A 21,859-nucleotide genomic window follows, 5' to 3' on the forward strand; every position below is an offset into this window, starting at 1 on the left:
CAAATTCGGGAAAAGTACCAAAAAAGTCCTAAATCTATTGCATTAGTACCAATTCACGTGACACCGCCGGCGTCCACATCAGCGATTTCCGACCTAAATTGGCCGGATGGACTGAATTGGTACCAATATGAAAAGGTTTAGGATTAAATTGATCTAATTAAAAGGTTTATGACTAAATTGGTACCAATGTAATAGGTTTAGAACTTTTTTTGTACTTTTCCCTGCCAAATTCAAACCGGCATTCTGACTATGTGAAGGGCAAAAAAACAAATGTAAAATAAGGCATGTTAAGAGTCATTGGCTATGTCTTTTTTTCTGATGACACATCTGACATTCACTCACGAGATAGCAAATTTTGCAGCGCAAGTAGCTTTAGGTAATACATTACATTAACTCAAGGTGAAACCGATGTCATATAAATTGTTTTTAAGGACCCTTTTGCCCTTCGATTATGTTAACACGCTTTAACGATGTAAAATAATTTTTGACAGGTTACGACATTTTAATAATCAATTACAACGACCCGTCGACCCGTTCTAAAATTTTCCGATACACATCAGATGTACCATAGAAGTATCCTGTCAACGAATATCGTTGATGAAGCATTTGCCAAGCCAATTATACACAAGTAATGGGAGAAAGAATCCAAGCAATGTCAACACGCGTGGATTGCACAGCTTGTGTACATCCGCGATAATTGATCCGAGTTAGAGAATTTTGGTACCTATGTCAAATTGCCTACTTCAGAAGACATAGAAGGTCCATTTAGTCATAAAAGAGGGGGATGTTGTGATAAAAGAGGGGGATTCGAGTATCATAGAAGTGCTACTTCAGATGCTCTGACGATCTTAACACAAGGCAAAAGTTTCGGTGTCCCCCATAATGACGCCTAAGGGACAAGAAAAGCAAGTACTAAGTAGAAATAAGTTTCCCACAACTAGACGCATAAGGGACTGACCATTTTAGCTTCTAGTAACATTCATGTAACTTGATATCCATCTTTAAGCGAAAGTATTTGAACCCTTCGACCGCATCAGTCTGAAATGTCACGATTCCTCTTGCCATGAAAAAATCGCCCGTCCCTCCAACGATGGAGAGATCCCTAGTCTTCTCCATCATCATGTCTGCCCCCATAATGTTTATCGTGCCCTTGTACTCGGTCGAATTGAACACCAACGTGTACGCGAACCAGGCATTGTAATCAGTCTTCATGTCGTAAAAATAGAAGCCCTGGGCCCGCGCCACCGGGGTCGAGAGTAGGTGCTAGTCTTTCGTGGTCGGGTCGTCAAACACGACCAACATGCCTAGCACGAATTTGCCTAGCCTGGTCCCGTTGGCCGCCCGCGCGGATGTCGCGTTGGCCACATCGTTGCCTCCAAAGAGGATGTCATGTTAGTAGAGAACAGGTCTCTTGCAGGTTCTCTCTTTTTGAACGTTCTTGTAGCAAAAACAGGTGAAATTGTAACTAGGAAAAGGAAGATGGAGTATTTCACTACGGACATCCTCATATTGCTTTTGCTTAATGTCTTGGTGATGGTGAGCATTAGCACCTCAAATCAACTTATATAGGAGTTAATGAGCCAACTTGTTTATTATGTCTAGTTCATGAAAATTTACAGATAAGAACAAAACCGTACGCCAGCTCATATATAATCCAAGAATGCACGAAGTGCTTGATGACAAGTTAGTAGAGGTGAGCACAGGTCCAAGATAGAACCGTGAAACGGAGAACCGGACTAAGGGAGGTTCCGGTTCCTGGTTCCATTTTTTTAGGAACCGGAACCGGGAACGAAACTGAGAACTGGAACTGAAACCGAGAACCAGAACCGAGAACCGGGAATGAAACTGGGAACCCTAAATCTAAAATCCCTAATTTTCTTACTACTCCTCACTCTTCACTTCTTGGCTCTCAAATTCTTATCTCCATCTGCATGCTCATTACTTTGCTTAACTTGTCGTGTAGAATATTTCCTAAGGTTTATTTAAACCTTTGATATATTGTGATTTTGGAGTACCCACCATTCGCATGCTCATTGCTTTGCTTAACTTGTTATGTTTGGGTATTCATTATCATATATCTATGCCAAGTTTTTGTTCTTTAGTGAGCTCGATTGTTTTCGTCATTCATTCTTTCAAGAAATATCTTAAGCTTGATGGTTGTATAGTTAGAACCATGGAAATAATGGATAAAAAGAAAAAGTTGTAGCTGCAGTTACAAATAATCGATACGTGATACTTCAATTTTAAATATAAAACTATTATTAAGTTATCAACTGTGATTGTTGTTTCTTTTGATTTTAGGTGGTTAAAATTTGGAACAAATTTTCATAGATGTTTGAGGACCAAAAGCTCATCTTTCTTTCCTTTTTCCCGCTTCCCGTTTTGTTTGTGGTCCTGGATATGGATATTGTCTTGATTGACATGATAATCACTTGTGAATTCTATTACGTGTTGATTCACGCAATGACTTCTCATTTTAATTGTATTTATTTAAACCGTAATACGAGGAAAACTAGTCTTTTGTATTCTTTTTGGTGAATAATAAGCTTATTTGGTATTGTTGCGTTCATTTTCGTCTTGTTTAACTACAAATGAAACCAAAAAAAGAATCTATTAGACCCTGAAACCAATCATGGAACCTGTGACAGGATAGGTTCTAGGTTCCGAGTTCTGACAGGTAGGTTCTAGGTTCCAAAAAATAAGGAACCTGTACCCGAGGGTGGGTTCCAAGTTCCAAATGAAACCTGCAAAGAACCTAGAATCACTCGCTCTTGCAAGTTATTAGTAACTTTTACTGTTTGTTTCAGGTGGTAAGTAGGGGATTAAGACAGGGTGGCACGATTTTTTGGCTTTGGTCGAAAAGAGATCAATACGCCTCTAAGAACATTAGAACAGTTTGCAATTAATATTGTGTACTTAAAGTTAGCTTCAAATCAAAGGATTCTAAATTATTACAATTAGGGTCATTTTTCATTAGATTTTATGAGTAAGACTGCATCATGTTCTTATAATCTCGTAACTACAAGATATCACGAAGAATTACTGCATGGATTGATTAGAGCCGACCAATTTGGAAATTTAGTATTCTATGCTTCTTCGAAAAGAAAAAAGGTCCCAAAGTTTAGAAGTTTCATTCCGAAATCTTAAAGAAAACGATATACTCGCATAAAACCGTTGTGAGAGGGCTTTTCCATGTCAAATATTTGTGATATTAGCGCTGTCTATTCTAATGGTTAACTATTATAAAAAGAGTTAGTTTAATAGCGTGCTTGTTTGGATTTATATAAAAGTAAAAACATACTAACATTCCAGTGTTATGAAGGTTTGAGGAGCTTCGAACCTACAAAAAAAGTTAAAAGTGTGTGAGCTGCAAGATTTCAATTAAGCAGAAAGGCAAAAAAAAATAAAAGTCTATCCACATAGAGCCTAATATTTAAATGCTGCAACACTTCCCACTTTGTAGAGGCCGAGATTTACCCTGAAATCGAAGCGTAGGAATATACGGTTGATGAAGTAAATAAAGGGTATCGAAAACACAAAAAACCGAGTACTTCATCCAAGTAAATAACGATAGTGACTCCCCCGAGTGATTATTTGGAAGAGGATCTGCCGGCCCACGTAAGATTTGATTTCTGGAGAACATCCCTTTGAGACTCTTGTAGTTTGGTAGGCGCTTAAAGACTTAGATAGAGTGAATCCTATCATCCAAGAGATAAGTCAAAGAATACTACGAATCCATAATTGCCATTTGTCCGAATGTTTACAGTATCTATTCCAAGTTCAGATGAAAATTCCACGTAGAGAAAGAGGGAGATTCTCTATAAACACACATTGTCGATACATTCTGAATCCCTCAGCATCAGATGTTAGAACAGACCGTCAATAAAAAAGTAAGAAACGGTATCTTTTTTCCATTAGAAATCATTCTTTTAGACTTCCTAAATCTCATGTGAGGGTCAAATGAGGTGACAAAGAACGGTGATTTATGCTTGATATGTGGTTTTACCCTCGCTTTCCAAACTGTTTGGGATTTTATGATGATTTAGCAACGATCACAAGAGGGGAAAGTAAGTACCAAAAAGTCCTGAACCATTTGCATTCAGTTTTGGTGACTAATTCGTCTAAACAATTTTAACTCGAATCAATTTAGTCTAAAACATTTTCACATAGGTATCAATTGAGTCCAATGGCCAATTTATACCGGAAATTGCTAAGGTGAATGCCGGTACCATGGTCTTATGTGGGCTTTTTAAAAAAAAAAAAAAAAAAAAAAAAAAAAAAAAAAAAAAAAAAAATAAAATTCAATGGATTAAAAAAGAAATAGACATTTTTTTAAAAAAATTTAAATATTTTTTCAACCTTAAAAGGCTTCATCCTAACCTTGAGATGTTAAAATAAAAGGGTATTTCAATCCTCCCACCGGAATAAAAACAACAATAGAAGGGACGGGGGTAAGCAGGTAGACCGGCTACCAGGTCGTAAAACAAGGCAATGTAGCCAGCTTTTGCCCGATATATCCCTTGATTGAAGTTGGTGTATTTGAAAAAAGGAAATTGAACCGCTTCGAATTAAATTTTGTCTTGGCGAAGCCCATAGTCCGTGGCAGATGTCTTTCTCTTCTCATTAGACTATCAAATTACTAGTTTTACCCTTATGGACAGAGAGAGAGAGAAAGAGAGAGCTCTAACGAGAGAAATGTGGGTGAGAGGTCACTCGACGCTAGAGAAGCTTTGCCAGGGGTCATGCGACCACGGTGAGATATGGCCCAACAAGAACTGAGAAGATGGGATGTAACCTCGACGAGAATTGATCCTGGTGATGAGTCACGCGACGGTGGCGCCCCACCCGAAGCCGCAAGGCCTCGACGAGACCTCTGCAACTTCAAAGGCGGACGAGATGCCAAAGAGAGGGTTGCAGTAAGCTAGAACTCGCACGACCCCAGTGAGGCCTTGCTTAGGTCCAGCGGACCTACGACAATGCAGTTGTGGTCCGACGGCTCCGTGACGAAGAGCTTCACGCCTCTATACTTCCTTTTCTCTCTCTCTTTTCCGTCATTCTTTTAAAATTTTGCTTCATTTTAAAGTTTCTTTACAAGACAATTTCCAAGAGTACCAGTGATCAAACACTAATTGCTTTAGTTGAAAGAACCATGAATCAAGAAACTTTGCCCAGATGCAATGATCTGATGGCCTGTTTTCTTGGGCTGCCGGACAAGCGCCCATGCGAGGCCCACGTACAACAAAACCAGCCCATTTAGGGCCCGTTTGGCAACATGCCAAATAGTGAAAATTTCTGTTCTTTTGTTCCCAAAATCAATTTGGAAACAGAAATCCGTTTGTTAAAATTTTTGTGCCCGAGCACAATTTTGCAAAAAATTAATCTTAGAATCAGTTTTGGAACAAAATCAAGAAGTAAAAAAAAGTAGCTTCTTGATTCTGGAACAATTTTTCCGGAACTGATTCTTCTCGGGTTTCTTCTTTCTTTTTTTATTTATTCTTCATTTTCTTCCCGACCCACCGCTGGCCACCGGCGACCAGCCAGGGCCGGCGAGGGTGGCCCTTGCCACCCCCGGCGATGGCTAGGTCGGCCTTGCCCAGATCTGGCGAGGCTGACCTCGCCGTCGCCACCCGCCCCCGGTGATGGCGAGGTCGGCCTTGCCCAGATCTGGCGAGGCTGACCTCGCCGTCGCCACCCCTGGCGATGGCGAGGTCGGCCTCGCCAGATCTGGGCGAGGTCGAGCCTCGCCCAGCCATGGCGAGGCCGACCTCGCCGTCGCGGGGGTGGCGACGGCAAGGTCGCCCTCGCCTTGGCCGGGCGAGGCTTGACCTCGGCGTGATCTAGCGAGGGCGACCTCGTCCTCGCCTTGGCCGGGCGAGGCTCGACCTCGCCGTGATCTGGTGAGGCCGACCTCGCCGGCCATGGCTAAGGAAAAAAAAGAAATATTAAAAAATTCAAAATATTATTAATAAAAAGAAATTTTGTGTAGTTATCAAACGCATTTCTGTTCTTTTTCTATTCTAAGAATAGAAATTTTGGGCAGTTACCAAACGCCTTCAAATGCTTAGAAATTGTTCCCGATTACAGAATAAAAAAAAATCATTTCTAACTAGAATCTGTTTTCAAGTACAGAAAATTTGTCATGGGCACCCTTAAACTTGTTTTCGTCTTCCTCTCTTTTCATTTTCTGGTCCAGCAATTGCCAAGAAGTTAGGATTTGACACTCTTTTTCAAGTTCAATGACAGGCAGACACCTTTACAGTTTACCATTCCCGAGTAGAGTTATTGGAAATTGAGCACAAAACGTTAGATCACGCAGCCACGAGATCTTAATGGTTTCGCCTTATATTCCTTAGACTCCTCTTATAGGCCTGTCTGAGCCGGCTAATTTTGTGAAAATAAGTCAATAAGTTGCTGTTTTCTTTTGATTGAATTGGATCATAATCCCATTCCAAGAGTAGAAAGCGTGTAAATGGCTTCCATTTCCCCTTTTTTTTATTAATATGAATAGTGAAGCTAAGTCACTCAAAATATAAGACTGAAAAATAATTTCGTCCGATCACACCACAGTAAAAGTAGATGCAAAGAAAAGGGCCTATTTTTTAAATAACCGTTCATGTCAATGTTGAGATATCATCGGGGGTCTATCTTTTAAATTTGGGAAAATTCCAAATAAGGGTCCGAAGTGACTGTAACAGTTTCAAATAAAGGCCTAACCCCGCCGGCCGAAAAATTAACCTTGCCGGTCGGCCAAATTTTCCAACTGGTCAAGGGCATTTAAATCCAACAAAATTTTAACATAAATTTTAGTTAAATTAGATAAAAAAATTAATTTTAAAAAAAAGAAGAAAAAAACAAGCGGGAGGGCTGGCTCCCGCCTGTGGCCACCACCCCATCGCCGGTGACCCTCGCCAGCCTGCCCTCACCAGAATCGGCAGAGGGCTACCAGACCTGTGCGAGGGTCGCCAGCAACCCCGCCAGCCATCACCATCGCCTCACTAGCGATGTGGCAGCGGCCACAAGCGTTTTTTTTTCCTTTTTTAAAAAAAATTGGCTTTCTTTTCTTTTTTGAGTTTTTCTTTTTGGAAAGAAAAAAAACTGAAAAGGAAAAAAAAATCCAAATGAAATGCCCTTGAACCCGATAAGGTCATGCCCTTTTTTTTAGACTAATATGGTCACTTCATATCCTTATTTGAGAAAATGATAGTACTTCAGGCCATTATTTAAAACAATATCTATTTCATGCCTTTATTCGAGAAAATGAGAGTACTTCAAGATTTTATTTGAAATTTTTTATTTAAATTTTATAGATTGACAAATATAGCATATTGCTCAAATATAAATAGGGCGATTTTAAAATTTTCAAAACACCGTATATCTTTTATTATTTAAATTCAAGTTGAGAGGCAATGGATCACAAATTTGAAAAAAAATTGTTCAGATTTTCCAATATTACTAATTTTCCTATTGAAATCAAAAGAAAACATATATAATCTAAAAAAATAATGATGTTACGGTAAAATGGAGAATATTTTCTCCGTCGAGGAGAATCTTCACGACTGACCTTTCACAAGGTACACTTTACAATTAATTGTAAAACAGGTGGACCGACGTGTATTCGTAGCACCATTTTACAGGTCCGAATCCAATATGTACGAAGTGGAATTCCAACACGTCACGGAAATAAATTTGCTGCAAAAAAAAGGGGTTGCAGCTCCGTGCCAATTGAATCTGGCCAGTGGCTCCCTCTAGGTTCTGCAGAAAATGTCAGGAATATATCGATTTACCCATGAGATAAACAAAAAGGAAATTTCTGACAACAAAAAAGAGAGAGAACAAAACAAAACAAAAGGAAATTGAATTTACTCTACATCTGATTTGTTGTGAATTGGTCTCCCGAATTGAATTAATCAAAATCGTTTCCACATACCCCCATTCACTAAACCACTCTACATAGTTCGATTTTGGCTCTATTGGAACCAAACTTGTGGTATTAATTACGTGATAAGAGATTATCAATACATTCCAAGTCCTGCATCTATTTGGGAGATGCCGTGTTGAGTGATTTATAAGTCAACACTCACTTTCGAATGGTTACCATGTGTGTAGTTATTTAAAGTTTTCCCTTTTGAGTTTTGTTCATGTGATCGTGTTAAATTGTTATAGATGATATTAGAACAATACCACACTAGTAGATATGTGGTTCGTGGTCAAACTATGCCCAAACCCTATCCAATGAGAACGAAAAGAGTTTGTTGGTACGAGCCAACACTAACGAGGACATTGTTCTTCGGTGAGAGTTTGTAACGTTCCAAATCTCGTATTGGTTTGGAGAGGCTCTATTGAGATTGTAACATCTCTAGTCTCATTTTGGCCCACGTGAAACAGTTCGAGTCGTTATAAATAATACCAGAGCAAATTCCCATCAATACGTACGTAATTTATGAACAAATTAGGCACATATTCGGTCTGCTGAGGACGGCGAGTGATCGCTAGCTAGAGAAGGCTCGAGGAAGGTGTAGCTCCTAGCAAGTTTCTAGAATGGCGAAGAATGCATAATGTGGACCAGAGCACTTGTGGAATAGAGGAAGTAAGGCCATACGATATGGACCAACATTGACAATAAAGTCAATTCTTTAAGAGTGAGATTTTGGAAGGTCGAAAAAAATAAGAGAGGGAGTTTATACCATCCCAATTCCCACATCAGTTGAGAGAGATTTTGTTGTTAATTTACAAGTCAAAGCCTACTCCTAAATGGTCAATACTTTGTGTGGTCAATGAGAATACTCATTTTAGAAACTTTAGCCTATGCGGGACGAGCCACACCGTGACAAGACAATCTTTAATTGTTATGAAATTATTGCATTTTATGGAGCTTGACAACCAAGCCAACATGGATTGACTAGCGATAAAATTGAGCCAAGCTACTCTAGCTTGGATTCAATTTATGATGACTCGAGGTCGACTCTCATGATTTGGAATTGAGTTCAAACTTGAACTACTCGAGAATTTTGGTAAGTTGAGCTCAAACTCGCTAATGTTTAGGTCAACAAGCTAGCATGCGTGATCAAACTTCCATTATTTCTATTCAAAACTAGTAGAATAGTAATGGAAATACACTCAAAAAACCTTACAATTACATAATATACTCACATACACTGTAGGGGAGAACATTTTGAGTATAATCGACTTGAGCTGGAACTCGAATCTACGTTCATTTTGTAACTTGATTATGAAAATTGAGTTGAGGCGAGTTCGAGTATCTTAATTTTCTATACTAATCGAGCTTGGCTAGGGAATTTAACTTATGATCGCACTAGAATCCAATTTCGAGCGCCGGATACAAGAGTCGAGTCGAAGCGAACTTGAGCCCGGGACTTTATTTGTTCGACTTGGCTCGATGACGAAGTGCTAAGCCGGTGCTACCTGAATTTGGCGGGTAGCAATACGCAGGGGCCGTCGCGCGGGCCGATCTGATCCGACCGAACCGGCTTTCACTTTCCTCTTTCTCTGATCGGTATCATTCATACAGAGACAACGGATGTCTGGGAAGCTGTCGAACCAAAGCTGTCAAGCAGACGTCAAAAACTCTCTCTCCAGAACCAGGCTCGGAGTGAAGAAGAACTACTGTGACAACACAGGGAAAAACAGAGAGAGAGAGACAGAGCAGCAGCAGCAGCGCAGGAAACTTCTCCCGCACAGTGATCAGTCTCTCCGCTCCAAGCCCAGATCCCCGAAAAAGAGGGGCAGGGAGAAAAGAAGGTTTTCTTTATAAAAAAAAGAGAAGAGGAAACCCGAGAAAAGAAAATGGATGGGTAGAGAGAGAGAGAGAGAGAGAGAGAGAGAGACAGAGGAGAGAGAAAGATGAAAAGGGGAGGGAAAAGTGGGGAAGAGGCAGCAGAAAAGGAGGAAAATTTGGGACAAAAGTTGAGGAGAGGTGTAATTCTAAGCAAAAGATGTGGTGGCCCCAGCACTCCAGTGAGACTCGAGTTCTTTGCGCGTGGAGCTATCATTGCCTCCTCTGGCTCTAACCCTTCTTCCCCTTCCGCTTCCCCTTCTCGTCGTATTTCTGCAAGGAAGCTCGCAGCTGCTCTCTGGGAGTTCACTCACTACCTGGCCTCTTCCAGAATGCACCACCACAATGGCAATCTTGGTAGTATCCCCCTTGGGCTGCGCCGCCTCCGGAAGGACAAGGATGGCGGCGGCGGCGGCGGCGGCGGGGGGTTTGAGCTCTCTCACTTTTTGGCTGACCCTTCTCCGAGTTCTCCTGATCAGGTGCATGTTTGGTTTCTTGATTAGCTTTTGTGATCTGGCTTTGTGACGGTTGGGACTGGGTTTCTTGTCCCTGCTGGTTTATCTGTTAGAGGGTTGTCTAGTGTGTTTTTGTTTCAGATGTTTGTGTCATGACCGGTCTTGTATTACTCTTCGTATGGTGTGTCCACTGAGGGTCTGTGTGATTGGGGCGGTCTGTGTGATTGGGGCGTTTCTGGACTCTGTATCCAGAGAAACACTCATGAGGGTATTTCGGTCTGCATCTCTTTATGATCCTACAATGGCATCAGTATTGCCTCAAACAGCTTCAGAGTTCCATTGATGCTTGACCCATCTGTGCTTGGCTGCTCCAGTCGGCAGAGTTTATGCACTTTTGTGTGTCGAATAGGAAAATTTGACGGAAACAACAGTCTCTTCTCGGATATGTCCTCGTATACTGTTGTCAAGGTTGCCCTCCTTTTTGGTCTGTACATTTGAATTAGTTCAGCCAAGGTCCAATTCAGCTAACTGAACTTCAGAAGCTCTGTTGGGTATAGATATCTCTGCTTCTTTTACCCTAGTTTCTCCCGCATCCAAAAGCAATAATGCTGTGGTCATATGAATCCGAATCGCTGGATCCTTCATTTGTTTATCTTGATCATGTGATCAGTGCAGCAGTTCTCATGATGGATGCTTTCTGTTGTTATTACTGTTCATTATTTCAGTATGAGACATAGCGTTAGCTGACGGGGTATTCTTGCAAATTTACTAACTAAGTTGGGTGATGCCATCTAACAGCCAGAGAGTACAAGCAGTTTAAGGAGGCATGTTGCGGCATCTCTCATGCAACATCATCGATCAATTGAAAGAAATAATCGTGCCATACAGCCTGTTTCCCCAGCAAGTTATGGTAGTTCGATGGAGGTAATTCTATTTTTCAGTTTAGTTCCGGCTCTCAAGTAATTGGGATTGTATTTCGATGCATTAGGGTTGAGTATTGTCTACTCCTAGAACCTCTGCCTGTTTTCTTTCGTCTTAGCATGTTGAGTTAGAAAAGGCCCAGAATCGTTTGTAAGATGTTGACAAAATTACTGCAGGCCTTTTACATTTGTTCCTTTATGACAAATAAACTGGTTATCCTTTTGTGTTGATTAGTGTGCGGAATATCTTTTGTCCCTGACAGGAGCATTGACTGCACCACTTAAACATTTCATATTCTTCTCCTCTTGGACAGACCGAACATCGTTGTCAAAGGCACCGTTGTTCGGACCATTCTTGATTAAAATTCTGGGTTCTGTTATTCAAATTGCACAAATTTACTTAACCCTTATTTACAATTCCTTCAATGAGCTTATTTGTATAAAGCTTCTCAGTTCGCTACCATGGCTCTTTCGCCACCATAAGGCTTTTCAAGTGTTAATGATACTATGTACGTAATGTTAATGTGAGCATAACGACTCAAAGTACCATGCTGTTGCAGGTAACTCCATATAACCCGGCAGTCACTCCTTCTAGTTCTTTAGACTTCAAAAGAAGAGTTAATGAGCCACATTACAGCCTCAAAACATCAACAGAACTTCTAAAAGTATTAAACCGTATTTGGAGCTTGGAAGAGCAGCATGCATCCAATATATCACTGATTAAAGCATTGAAGATGGAGCTTGATCATGCCCGTGTCCGGATTAAAGAGTTGCTTCGGGACCAACAAGCTGATCGACATGAGATAGATGCTTTGATGAAGCAAATTTCGGAAGATAAACTAGTTCGGAAGAGTAAGGAACAGGATCGAATTCATGCTGCTGTTCATTCAGCAAGAGATGAGCTAGAAGACGAGAGGAAGTTAAGAAAGCGTTCAGAGAGCCTACACCGTAAGTTAGCTCGAGAACTTTCTGATGCAAAATCTTCTCTTTCTCATGCCTTGAAAGAGCTGGAAAAGGATGGAAAATCAAGAAAACTATTGGAAGATCTCTGTGATGAGTTCGCTGTTGGTATAAGAGACTATGAACATGAGGTTCATTCATTGAAACAAAGGTATGACAAGGATTGGGCTGGAGGATCTGAACGTGACCGTTTGATTCTCCATATATCTGAATCATGGCTTGATGAGCGGATGCAGATGAAGTTAGAAGAAGCCCAAAGTGGTCCTGCAGAAAAGAGCTCGATTGTGGACAAATTGAGCTTCGAAATTGAGACATTCCTTCAAGCTAAAAGGAAAGACATCCTTAAGAGCATCGACAACACATTGCCAAGGGAACGGCGAAATTCACTTGAATCTGTTCCTCTGAATGAGGTTGTAAGCGCACCTCGAGATCTGGGTGATGAGGACGATTCTGATGGAAGCGATTCTAATTGTTTTGAGCTTAATCGACAAACCCATGGTGAGTTTAAGGCATATGAGGATCAAGCCTTACAAGATCCCACTTATGACAAAGTCGAAACAGAGCTAACCAAGAAAAAACGTGCACCTCGTGGGAGGAGGAAAGCTCAGAATCCATCCAGTGTTCAGGCTAAGTCTGAAAAAGCTGGTACCACAAGGGATAAAAGGGGTGATGGAAGCCCAGTCGAGGTTACCACTACCCACAAATTGGACAACCATGAAGCTATGGATGAGTTTAGTCAGGAAAGAAAGAACAAATCTGAAGTCCGCAGTTTAACTGCAAATTCCATGCTGGATGACTTCATAAAGAGTCAATTAAAGTTGTCAAGTGGAGGTTCTGTAAATCCCGATGTTGACTTTGGGGAGGCTTCATGCAGTAACTCAGCATGGAGGACTCAGGCGAGTCCAGTACGACCATGGATGGTGAAACAGTCATCCAACGATCCAGATGTATCGGAGTCATCTTCAAAATTGCCGCCTGTCATAAAGGAGAATACTTTGAAAGCAAAGCTTATGGAAGCAAGGTCAAAGGGGCAGCGCTCACGGTTAAGAGCTTCCAGAGGTTTCTCATAGGTGTAAAGCATTGAGTTGTCTGAGGAGGAACCACCGGCAAATGGAGGCTGCGGCTGTCATTCAATTTCCCAGATTCCTAGCCTGTGTATATCATTCCCAATACTCTCGAGTCTCGACTGTGATTATGGTTCTCTGTTTTTTTTCTGATGATGCGTTCTACTTTTTGTTCAAGAGTATGAATCGCCCTTGTAATACTGATATAGAGCAATACAGAATTGAGTATTTAACAAATGGAATCTGGAGAAATTCAGAGTCTGTATTGGTCACAATATGGTCCGCTAAGGTTCCTTTCATGGTGCACTTCTGGTTGGAGTCATCCATGTTGCGGATGATTACGAGAGAAATCAGTTACTTTTTTGGACGGTTTCGGTGTATATTTCTGTGTTAAGGCATACCGAAGTTCTTGTGGTAAACAGTAGTGTTTTAGCATTGTTATTATTATTATTGTTAGTACTATCATCGTTGCCACAGGTTGTTCCTGTTTGATGAGGGAAATAAGAGGTCTATTAGGAACCTCTTCGGTGTTGGCGGGGTCAAGTTCCATGACCTGTGAATCTGTCCATTTCTTTTGATTCATAACCAAGTGCTTGATGGAAACAAAGATTCCTCTTGCCTGAGAAATCAAAAGCCTAATGACACTTGATATCAAGTAGCAAAGAGATTTACTTAAACCGTGGTTCACTCTTTAGCTCTGCTTTACGCGCGACTTTCATAGATGGATGAAGTACCGATGGCATCAACAGAATCTTGCATATTGTAATTATTAAGTGGTGGGTGTTTCTCGGATGCCATAATTCCATGAAGCCATGGACTTACCTTACTCTTGTTGACAGAACATGCTGCTCCTAATTGTTACGAGGCATGAATCTAGTGATCGGCCTGCTATGAGGAGTTAAAACTTTTTCATCTCGCACCGGACCTTCAGTGTAGTGTGTGGCCGCTTAGCGGGAAAAAAAGACCGAAGTCGAGTTTTGGTGAAAAATGACAGAAGAGGGCCACTCAATAGGTGTACAGAAGCCTGGACTCCTGGATGAGAGAGCCTTGGAAACTGCTGTAGTCTTTCTCACTTCATCAAAGCAAAATGGGCTGCATGGAGGTTTTAGCACAGCTCCTTGAGATCTGGTGATGACAGAGAGAAGATGTGAGAAACTGCTCCTTTCTTCGGATTCCCTTTCATGATGCTCAGTGTCTGCTCATCCAGATCGACCAGAGCCGTGCATAGCGTGTACAGCGTTGGACCTTGAGACAGTCACAATTAGAACAGAGGACAAAATGGAGAAGAACAAGAAAGAATTATCCCATTACTTTTCTGGTTTACCTGACATATAGATGGGATATTTGGCATCATCTGTATCTCCAAGGAGTGAGAGGAAGTCCTGTTTAGAATTCTTTGGTAACACAGCCGCTCTCTTTTGCCTGCTTCTCGAGTTCTCATCTTCTACCTAAACAGCAATTTAGCAAATTCTGTTTGTAAATGGAAATAAAAACTACTTGGTGATTCAGAATTTTCGTCGCTACGCTCCAGCCTATTGAGTGTTTTTTCGGTTATCCATTGATTTAATCATTTTTGGCCTGCAATTCTCTTGAATTGTTCATGTCCGCAATGTAGTGCAAGAGGCTTCAGGCATGATCTTATCTTCTAGCTAGTTGGATTGCGGATAAAATACCTGCTTAACTTGAAGATGCAGATACATGTTTGCATGGAAGAACGGTGCTTCATCCACTTCAGTAACCGAAAGCCGGGTCTTCGATGCGGTCTCTATGTTGTGGATTCTTCGTGCCTTCAGATCGATCAGATTGTAACTGTGCCCTACAGATGCTTCTGCAGAGCGGATTTTCTTGATAGAGAAGTAGAAGATCAGCAAATAATACTGTCCATATCAGCAGATGTGAGATTCCAAATGCCATTAAGGTCTTACACCGGCCGCATCGGTCATGCTCGTTGCCTCTAGGAGATCTCTTGAGATGAAGTTCCTTCCAATCCCACCTGCTACAATCTCTTCTTTAGAGGGAGGTACTGCATTCAGCGTAAATCCCTGAACATCTCATTTCGAGTATAAGTTAATTCATCTGGAATTTCGCAAAGGTCAATACCCAAGAACTCGAGATAATAGGAATTTCGATAGGATTTGGTTGTTTTAAATCAAAACCCCTAGATTTGTTTCATGGTAAGCTGAATTGTTTTCTCCTCAAGAGGTTCTATTGCACTATTGTCCCTAACTTCTCCGACATCGAATTATGATGTGTATTTATCTACTGCATCGAGTGCAAAGTACACGCTGGTATTACTGAATCAGCATGTCTTGAGCTTTCTTACCATTCCGTTGTTGTTGAATCCGAATGCGCAGCTCGGGAGCTCTCCTGCGTACGTGTAGGAAATGAAGCACAATCCACTCGACAGAGTACCCTTGATTATGTAGCTGCATATAACACAACAGAAGCAACCGTCGCCCATCACCCTTCCGTATCGATACACAAACATGTGAAAATAAACTCGGCCGACACATTCGAGTTGAACTTCATGAACCTTGACAGAGAGAAAAATTCAAACCATACGTGTGGCCAACTAGAGCGACATTGGCATCCTCGTTGTGCGCGGCGACGGCCATCGACTTGCCGACGACCAATACGTCGGAACACTCGATAGCTTTCTCGGGCGGGTGTGATTTTGATTCCTTCTCGGGGATGAAGGGTAGGATTTCCTTCCTGAAGTTTATCAACACTATCTGCACACGAACAGTGACAAGCTATGTGATATATCGGCAGCCATTAGTAAAACCAACGGGATAACACAATTCTTTTTCTTCCTCTGTTTCATTTTAGTGGCAAACGAGCACGAGGACTACGTCGAGAACCGGCACGCCACCCCCTTCGGCCGTCCCAACGAGCTCCTCCCAGTAGCGAGGGAACTTGCTCCGGTTATTTTCGCAGAGAGCTTCGAGGAGAGGCCGTGATTCTGGAGCTCGTGCCCATGGCAGGAGCTGGTTTTGATGGATCAGGTCTCTAGACAACCTGCTCTGTATCAAACCTGAGAACCTCCGGCCAATCAAGAAGCCCAATTGACGAGGAGTCTCGCATGGCCCAACTTCAAACATCTCCAGCGTGTGCTCTTCCATCGGTATGGCTATGTGTGTGTGAGAGAGCTTGCTTGTTCTTCCTCAGAAGAGTGACTCCAGTTACAGAAACACCTTATCCTCGTGATCCCAGTTGGGTTAGGTCTGCAATCTCTGGTTGTGTCATTTGATGTGAAGATGAAGACAAACCATCTTTGCATTCCTATTGGTTTTGAAATTCTAGGGCAGAGGGAAGGGCTATAAACCAGGAGGCGAGTCTTTTGAGTAGAAAACAAAACTGGACTGGCCCTAGGATATTGGACCAGGAACCGGACATACCGAACAAAGGAAAAGTTCCTAGGCCTTCCATCTTGATTCTCATCTAGACCAATACGTGCAAATTCGTCTGAAAAATTGATTGGGCCTTGTCTGGTCCAAGAAGGGCCTTCCATCTTTTTTTTTGTTTTTTTTTTGTTTTTTTTTTTATAACCCAGGAACCCCCCGCACGGCCGACAGCCGGAGGGGTAAACCTGGGGTGATGCTAGCGCAGGACCCACCACCACGGCGCCACACTTAAGAATCCCTAACGACTAGGCTGGGGTTCGAACTCCGATCCCTTCGTGGGGGGACAAGAGCGCAAGCCAACGCAGCCGCTGCGGGCGGTGGTAAAGGGCCTTCCATCTTGATTCTCAAATAAATGAACAAAATGCAGCTTGGGCCGACCCGTTCCAATGGGGTTAAATCATTATGCAAGCCCAACGATAGTATGTCCTGGCACATCGATTCCATCCATTGAATGTTAAGTAAGTAACTTACATGAGATTCGGCAACACAAAACTAGTTGATAACTTAATCCGACAAAAGTTGGTAAGTCACTCCAATTTGGGTTAGTAACTTTACATAAGACATAATAAATTAGAGTCATTAGTAAGAGTGATCGGTTCATGGGTGGACAGTTCCCACTCTGAAACTTGAAATCTAGAATCGCCCGTTAAAGACCGGTTCCAAAAAATGGGAACCGGGAATTGCCCAATGGTGTTTCATAAATCCACTTGGGAACTAGACCACCGGTCTAGTCCAGTTTTCGAGTGGGTCCATGGAACTGGTCATTTTGCTAGTCCATGGAGGAGAGAGAAGGGGAAGGGAAGGGGGCACCGCCGCCCTTACTGTAACCGCTCAAGGAGGTCCGCTGTTGGTGGATCTCCCGATTCTACAATCTTGTGCCGCCTCGCTCTTTTGATACCTGGGTCGATTGAAGGACATGAATCCCACACTGGAAGATCCCACGCCAAGGCTTTTGGGTTGATTCCTTACCCTGTCAGCCAGGGAAACAAATCGAAAACAAGCTCGAATTCAAGATCCCCAAAAATGGAGAAAAGCAGCAGAATCGGAAACACAAAAGTGGACCCAATTAAGGCTAGCTCGAGGGGAAGCGACGCGGGAGGGAGGGGTTTACCAAGAAGAGTGAAGCTGCGGAGGACTAGACGGCGAACTAGGGTTTCAATCGATGGTCATGAGGAACATGCACACACGTCTAGAGAGAGGGAGAGAGACAGACAGAGAGGGAAGAAGCCACTATGGGGATTCGGAGGGGGCGTGCGCGTGTGTTTTGACAGTTTTGGTGTGTGTGAAAAGAAAAAAGGAGAGAGTTTTACAGAGAGAGAAAAATTGTGATAGAGAGAGTGAGGTGGTCAAAAACTATACAACTGTACGTATGTATGTATGCATGTATGTATCGGTCCGGATAGGCAGTTCCACCGATCCCATAAATTGGAATTGGAAACTAGACCAGTCCCCATGGGAATCGCCGATTCTGAGCCAATCGTCGGCCATTGCCGAGGGCTGGCGATCAATTAGAGAAAGAAGGGAAGAAAAAAAAAAGAGAAAGAAAAGAAAATAAATAAATAAAAAATTTAAAAATATTAAAAATTATATACGTCAATGCCGGCCACGCCACGTAGGACAGCCGATGTCCATTTATGTGTGTTGAGATACACGTGTGAGTTGTGTTAGAGAAGTCCTACATCGGATAATTGATGTGGTATTGAATAGTTAATATATCCTAATTGGCCCATAATTCGTTGGCTTAAGTTTTTGAGTGAAGGTGGGTCCAACTGGATATGTTGACGAGCTCAGACTTGAGCTCCCTCTTAGCGATCTCCCCAAATGAGGGTATCGGACTTCTATTACGCATTCCCAACAAATGGTATCAGAGCCAATGGTTGATTGACACGTGTTTCGAGTGAAAATTGCCATCACGATTGGTCTGGCGAGAAGTGACCATGGACAGTTGGTCTGGTGACGCGAAATAGAGACCATGGTGGGTGATGCAATCCCAAGTTAGCAGTTGATAATGGTTGTTTTGCATAGTTACGGGTGCATTGCAATGACTTGGAGATTCAAGTTGAGATAAGCTGATGCAGAGAATACCTAAATTAATGGGGAACAAACCTAATACTGAGCTCATAGTGAGGGGGAGATTGTTGAGATACACGTGTGAGTTGTATTAGAGAAGTCTCATATTGGATAATTAATATGGTGTTGAGCAGTTAATATATCCTAGTTGGCCCACAACTCATTGGCTTAAGCTTTTGAGTGAAGGTGGATCCAACTGAATATGTTGACGGACTCGGACTTGAACTCCCTCTTGGCGATCTCCCCAGGTAAAGGTATTGGACTTTTGCTGCGCATTCCCAACGATGTGATTTTTAGCCCGAATGGACTGAAGTCACACAAATGCAAAAGGTTTAAAACTCAATTGGCAAAAAAAAATGTATATAACTGAATTGATACAATTACAATAGATTTATAACTTTTTTAATAATTTTCTCTCTTTCTTATATATTTAAATACTTACGGGAATTAAATGGCACCATAATTCAGTTCGTAAGGCGAAATCTACTTGGAGAACACGACATTGGCCTCGCATTTTCTTTGTATTCCAATTATGATCGATTGATTCATATAGATTTCAACTACTCTTAAGTGTTGAAAATGTACCTTTTTCCTTAGGTACAACATGTTAAAGGACAAGGTGAATCGATCACCCCTTTTGAAGAACCTTTTTTGGGCCTACAATGGGACGTGGTTCACCCTCTGTTTTCTTTTCAAGTATCGCGCAATAATGCAACCCATCCATCGCCAATGTTTAGTCCTGAGCAAGTCCTTAAAAGACTCGAGGAAAGACAAGGAAATGAACTCCATGATATAATGGAAATATCTCCTTGTAAGCTCTCTCCGTATTCCAGTCCTCTCCCTGAAAGAAAAACAAAAACGGAGAGGGACATGGGGGTATGTAGATGGACCAGCCGCCGGGTGATTAAACGAAGCGTTGTAACCTGCACAGATGACAACACCCGATTTTGGTGAGGTAAACCTTAACCAACACCGAAGATCCAGAATTGCCCTCGGTTAAGATTAATCATATAGATTTTCAACAACTAACTACTTTTAAGTGTTGAAAATGCACCTCTTTCTTAGGTACAAGCATGTTCAAGGACAAGGGGAATCGATTACCCCTTTTGAAGAACCTTTTTGGGACCTGTAATGGGATGTGGTTCAAACTTCACCCTTTGTTTTCTTTTCAAGTATTGTCCAATAATGCACCCATCCATCGCCAATGTTAGGACAGTCGGGGATGAAGCACGTGGTTAAGATCAATCATATAGATTTTCAACAACTAACGAATTTTAAGTGTTGAAAATGCACCATTTTCTTAGGTACAAGCATGTTCAAGGACAAGGCGTATTGATTACCCCTTTTAAGAACCTCTTTGGGCCTGTAATGGGACGTGGTTCAAATGTTACCCTTTGTTTTCTTTTCATGAATCGCACAATAATGCACCCATGGCAAAATGTTAGGACGGTCGGGGATGAAGCACGTGGAAAATTCCCCCCTCATGATTCGAGATCAAAAGATACGACCCCCCAGCAAAACATAAAAAATGTAACAACGACAGAGGGACCATGTCAACAGCTGAACAGTGCCTGGTGTTTGCTAAAGACGGTGCAAGGAATCCACAATTGCGTGAGGACGAGCCGTTCAAAAAAGCTTTTGGCCAATTGAGACGTAGCACAAGAGTGGAAAAGATGGAAAGCTGAGGGAAGTTTCGCCTCAGAAATTCGACCCCCGTTCTAACATGCCTAAACGTTTGCATCTCATGCTCGTTTGGCCTTTTATCAACTACCCACTTGTCTAATTTGATGAGGGAGTCGGATAGCTTTTTCTCGTGTCCCTTCTATTAAAATATTTTCTATATAAAATCACGCCTTAATTTTTTTGGTCGGCATACTCTATCTCTCTCGATAGGTGGGGATTCGAACTCCCCACCTCCCCCTTCTCAAGTGAGAAGGGTGGCCACTGGGGTAAACCCACAGTGGTTAAACCACGCCTTAATTGAATGGCTTAAATTTTTCAAACAGTTAGCAGTGGTCACACATCTTGAGTTTGAATATTTCCGTGCCTTCTATTCGTCTCTCTTACTATGTATTTTCATGCTTCATCTTAAGTCTCGTGAAGGGAGACACTAAACTACGTCTTCATTTAACAGCTTAAGTTTTTACAACAATTGACAGATGGTATCGTGAAATCTTTCTCCTTTCACGATACTAAACTTTAATAAATATGACAAAGTAGGATTCTTCTGAAAAGCAGTTGATAAGAACGGTCCAATATAGTATTGTTAAATTTTTTTTTAAATAGGTTAATCATATTTTCAAAGTCATATTTCGCATGCTTTTTGAGGGCCATGTTGTGTGGGGTGGAAAAGGATGGTGGTATAGTTTACTTCATCGTGATTGGACAATTGGCATATGGGTCTTTTGACATGTAAGTTTTCAGTCGTTTAACATAGAGTACCACGAATCTCTACAGCATGCAGCTATTTTTAAAAAATTATTTGATAATTTCACTTGAGAAAACTTTAAAAAAATAAATTATTCTAACTTGGGTACCTAAAATAAATTATCTTTGAGTTGCCCCGTACTCATCTTTACCGTTTCTGCAAAGCTGTTCCTCCCGGGCAGTGTGGAAGGAATCTTATAGAGCGAGTCCTAAGCTCTCACTAGAGGTGTCAAAATGGGTCACTTTAATTTTAAAGAGTCAATCTTAAATGGGTTTTAAATTTTAAAGCTTAAAGATAAATTGATCTAAATAGGTTGAGTTTGGAACCCATGTCCAACCCATCTATTAGACCCATCCACACTCTCTCTCTCTTTACAAAAATATTTTTAAAAAATCGAGATTTAATTATTTTTATTTTTTCTCTTTTTCTTTTATTTTTTCTTTTTTCTTTTCTCTTCTTTCTTTTTCTTTTTTTTTATTTCGGCCGGTGGTCGGCCACGGCCAGCGGGGCGGGACAACCTCGCCGGAGGCCGGCGATCTCGGCGAGCCTCGAGCTCGCCCGATTCTGGCAACCTCGAGGCTCGCCCGATCCCGGCGAGGCTCCAGCCTCACCGATCTAGCGAGACTCGAGCTCGCCGGCCTCGAGCGAGCTCGAGTCTCGCTAGATCGGCGAGGCCGGAGCCTCGCTGAGGCCGCGAGGCTCGAGGCTCGGCGAGAACGAGCTTCGCCGGCCTCCGGCGAGCTCGTCCTCACCTGGCCGACGATC

The 21,859-nt window shown here is 42.0% G+C and overlaps 2 protein-coding genes, 1 long non-coding RNA gene and 1 pseudogene across 5 annotated transcripts; 1 reads left to right on the forward strand and 3 right to left on the reverse strand.

Annotated features, from left to right (window-relative positions):
* Nucleotides 1-969: 969 nt before the first annotated feature.
* Nucleotides 970-9,730, reverse strand: LOC115666997 (dirigent protein 5-like; annotated as a pseudogene).
* LOC115675545 (uncharacterized protein At5g41620-like) lies at nt 9,369-13,611 on the forward strand. Its single transcript, XM_030598265.2, has 3 exons — nt 9,369-10,272; nt 11,047-11,172; nt 11,729-13,611. Exons 1-3 carry the CDS (start codon nt 9,862-9,864, stop codon nt 13,196-13,198), a joined length of 2,007 nt encoding a protein of 668 aa, XP_030454125.2. The 5' UTR covers nt 9,369-9,861; the 3' UTR covers nt 13,199-13,611.
* Nucleotides 13,612-13,929: 318 nt separating this feature from the next.
* Nucleotides 13,930-16,666, reverse strand: LOC115675546 (uncharacterized). 3 transcript variants are annotated; one of them, XM_056318340.1, is made up of 8 exons: nt 16,518-16,666; nt 16,036-16,416; nt 15,755-15,924; nt 15,516-15,618; nt 15,118-15,234; nt 14,866-15,036; nt 14,517-14,640; nt 13,930-14,437 (listed from the first exon to the last, which is right to left on the reverse strand). In XM_056318340.1, exons 2-8 carry the CDS (start codon nt 16,312-16,314, stop codon nt 14,298-14,300), a joined length of 1,104 nt encoding a protein of 367 aa, XP_056174315.1. In that variant the 5' UTR covers nt 16,315-16,416; nt 16,518-16,666; the 3' UTR covers nt 13,930-14,297. The 3 variants fall into 3 exon arrangements, with proteins under 3 accessions (XP_056174315.1, XP_030454126.2, XP_056174314.1); XM_030598266.2 differs by lacking the exon at nt 16,518-16,666 and having other exon boundaries at nt 16,045-16,504; XM_056318339.1 differs by lacking the exon at nt 16,518-16,666 and having other exon boundaries at nt 16,036-16,504.
* A 441-nt stretch (nt 16,667-17,107) lies between these two features.
* Nucleotides 17,108-17,956, reverse strand: LOC130140041 (uncharacterized). The gene is made up of 2 exons (XR_008818050.1): nt 17,708-17,956; nt 17,108-17,566 (listed from the first exon to the last, which is right to left on the reverse strand). It is a non-coding gene; the product is annotated as an uncharacterized LOC130140041 (long non-coding RNA).
* Between the last annotated feature and the right edge of the window lie 3,903 nt (nt 17,957-21,859).

The sequence above is a fragment of the Syzygium oleosum genome, unplaced genomic scaffold, assembly GCF_021117445.2.
Source record: "Syzygium oleosum isolate NSW1041296 unplaced genomic scaffold, Sole_v2.1 Sole_v2.15, whole genome shotgun sequence".
Classification (NCBI taxonomy): Eukaryota; Viridiplantae; Streptophyta; class Magnoliopsida; order Myrtales; family Myrtaceae; genus Syzygium; species Syzygium oleosum.

Excerpts from the sequence above, each read along its gene's own strand:
- LOC115675545 (XM_030598265.2), top strand. The coding sequence starts at position 9,862 with ATGAAAAGGGGAGGGAAAAGTGGGGAAGAGGCAGCAGAAAAGGAGGAA. Across the intron at positions 10,273-11,046 it reads CTCCGAGTTCTCCTGATCAG|CCAGAGAGTACAAGCAGTTT; the intron begins GTGCATGTTTGG and ends GCCATCTAACAG. Across the intron at positions 11,173-11,728 it reads GTTATGGTAGTTCGATGGAG|GTAACTCCATATAACCCGGC; the intron begins GTAATTCTATTT and ends ATGCTGTTGCAG.
- LOC115675546 (XM_056318340.1), bottom strand. The coding sequence starts at position 16,314 with ATGGAAGAGCACACGCTGGAGATGTTTGAAGTTGGGCCATGCGAGACT. Across the intron at positions 15,037-15,117 it reads GCATGACCGATGCGGCCGGT|AAAATCCGCTCTGCAGAAGC; the intron begins GTAAGACCTTAA and ends TTCTCTATCAAG. Across the intron at positions 14,641-14,865 it reads TGCATCTTCAAGTTAAGCAG|GTAGAAGATGAGAACTCGAG; the intron begins GTATTTTATCCG and ends ATTGCTGTTTAG.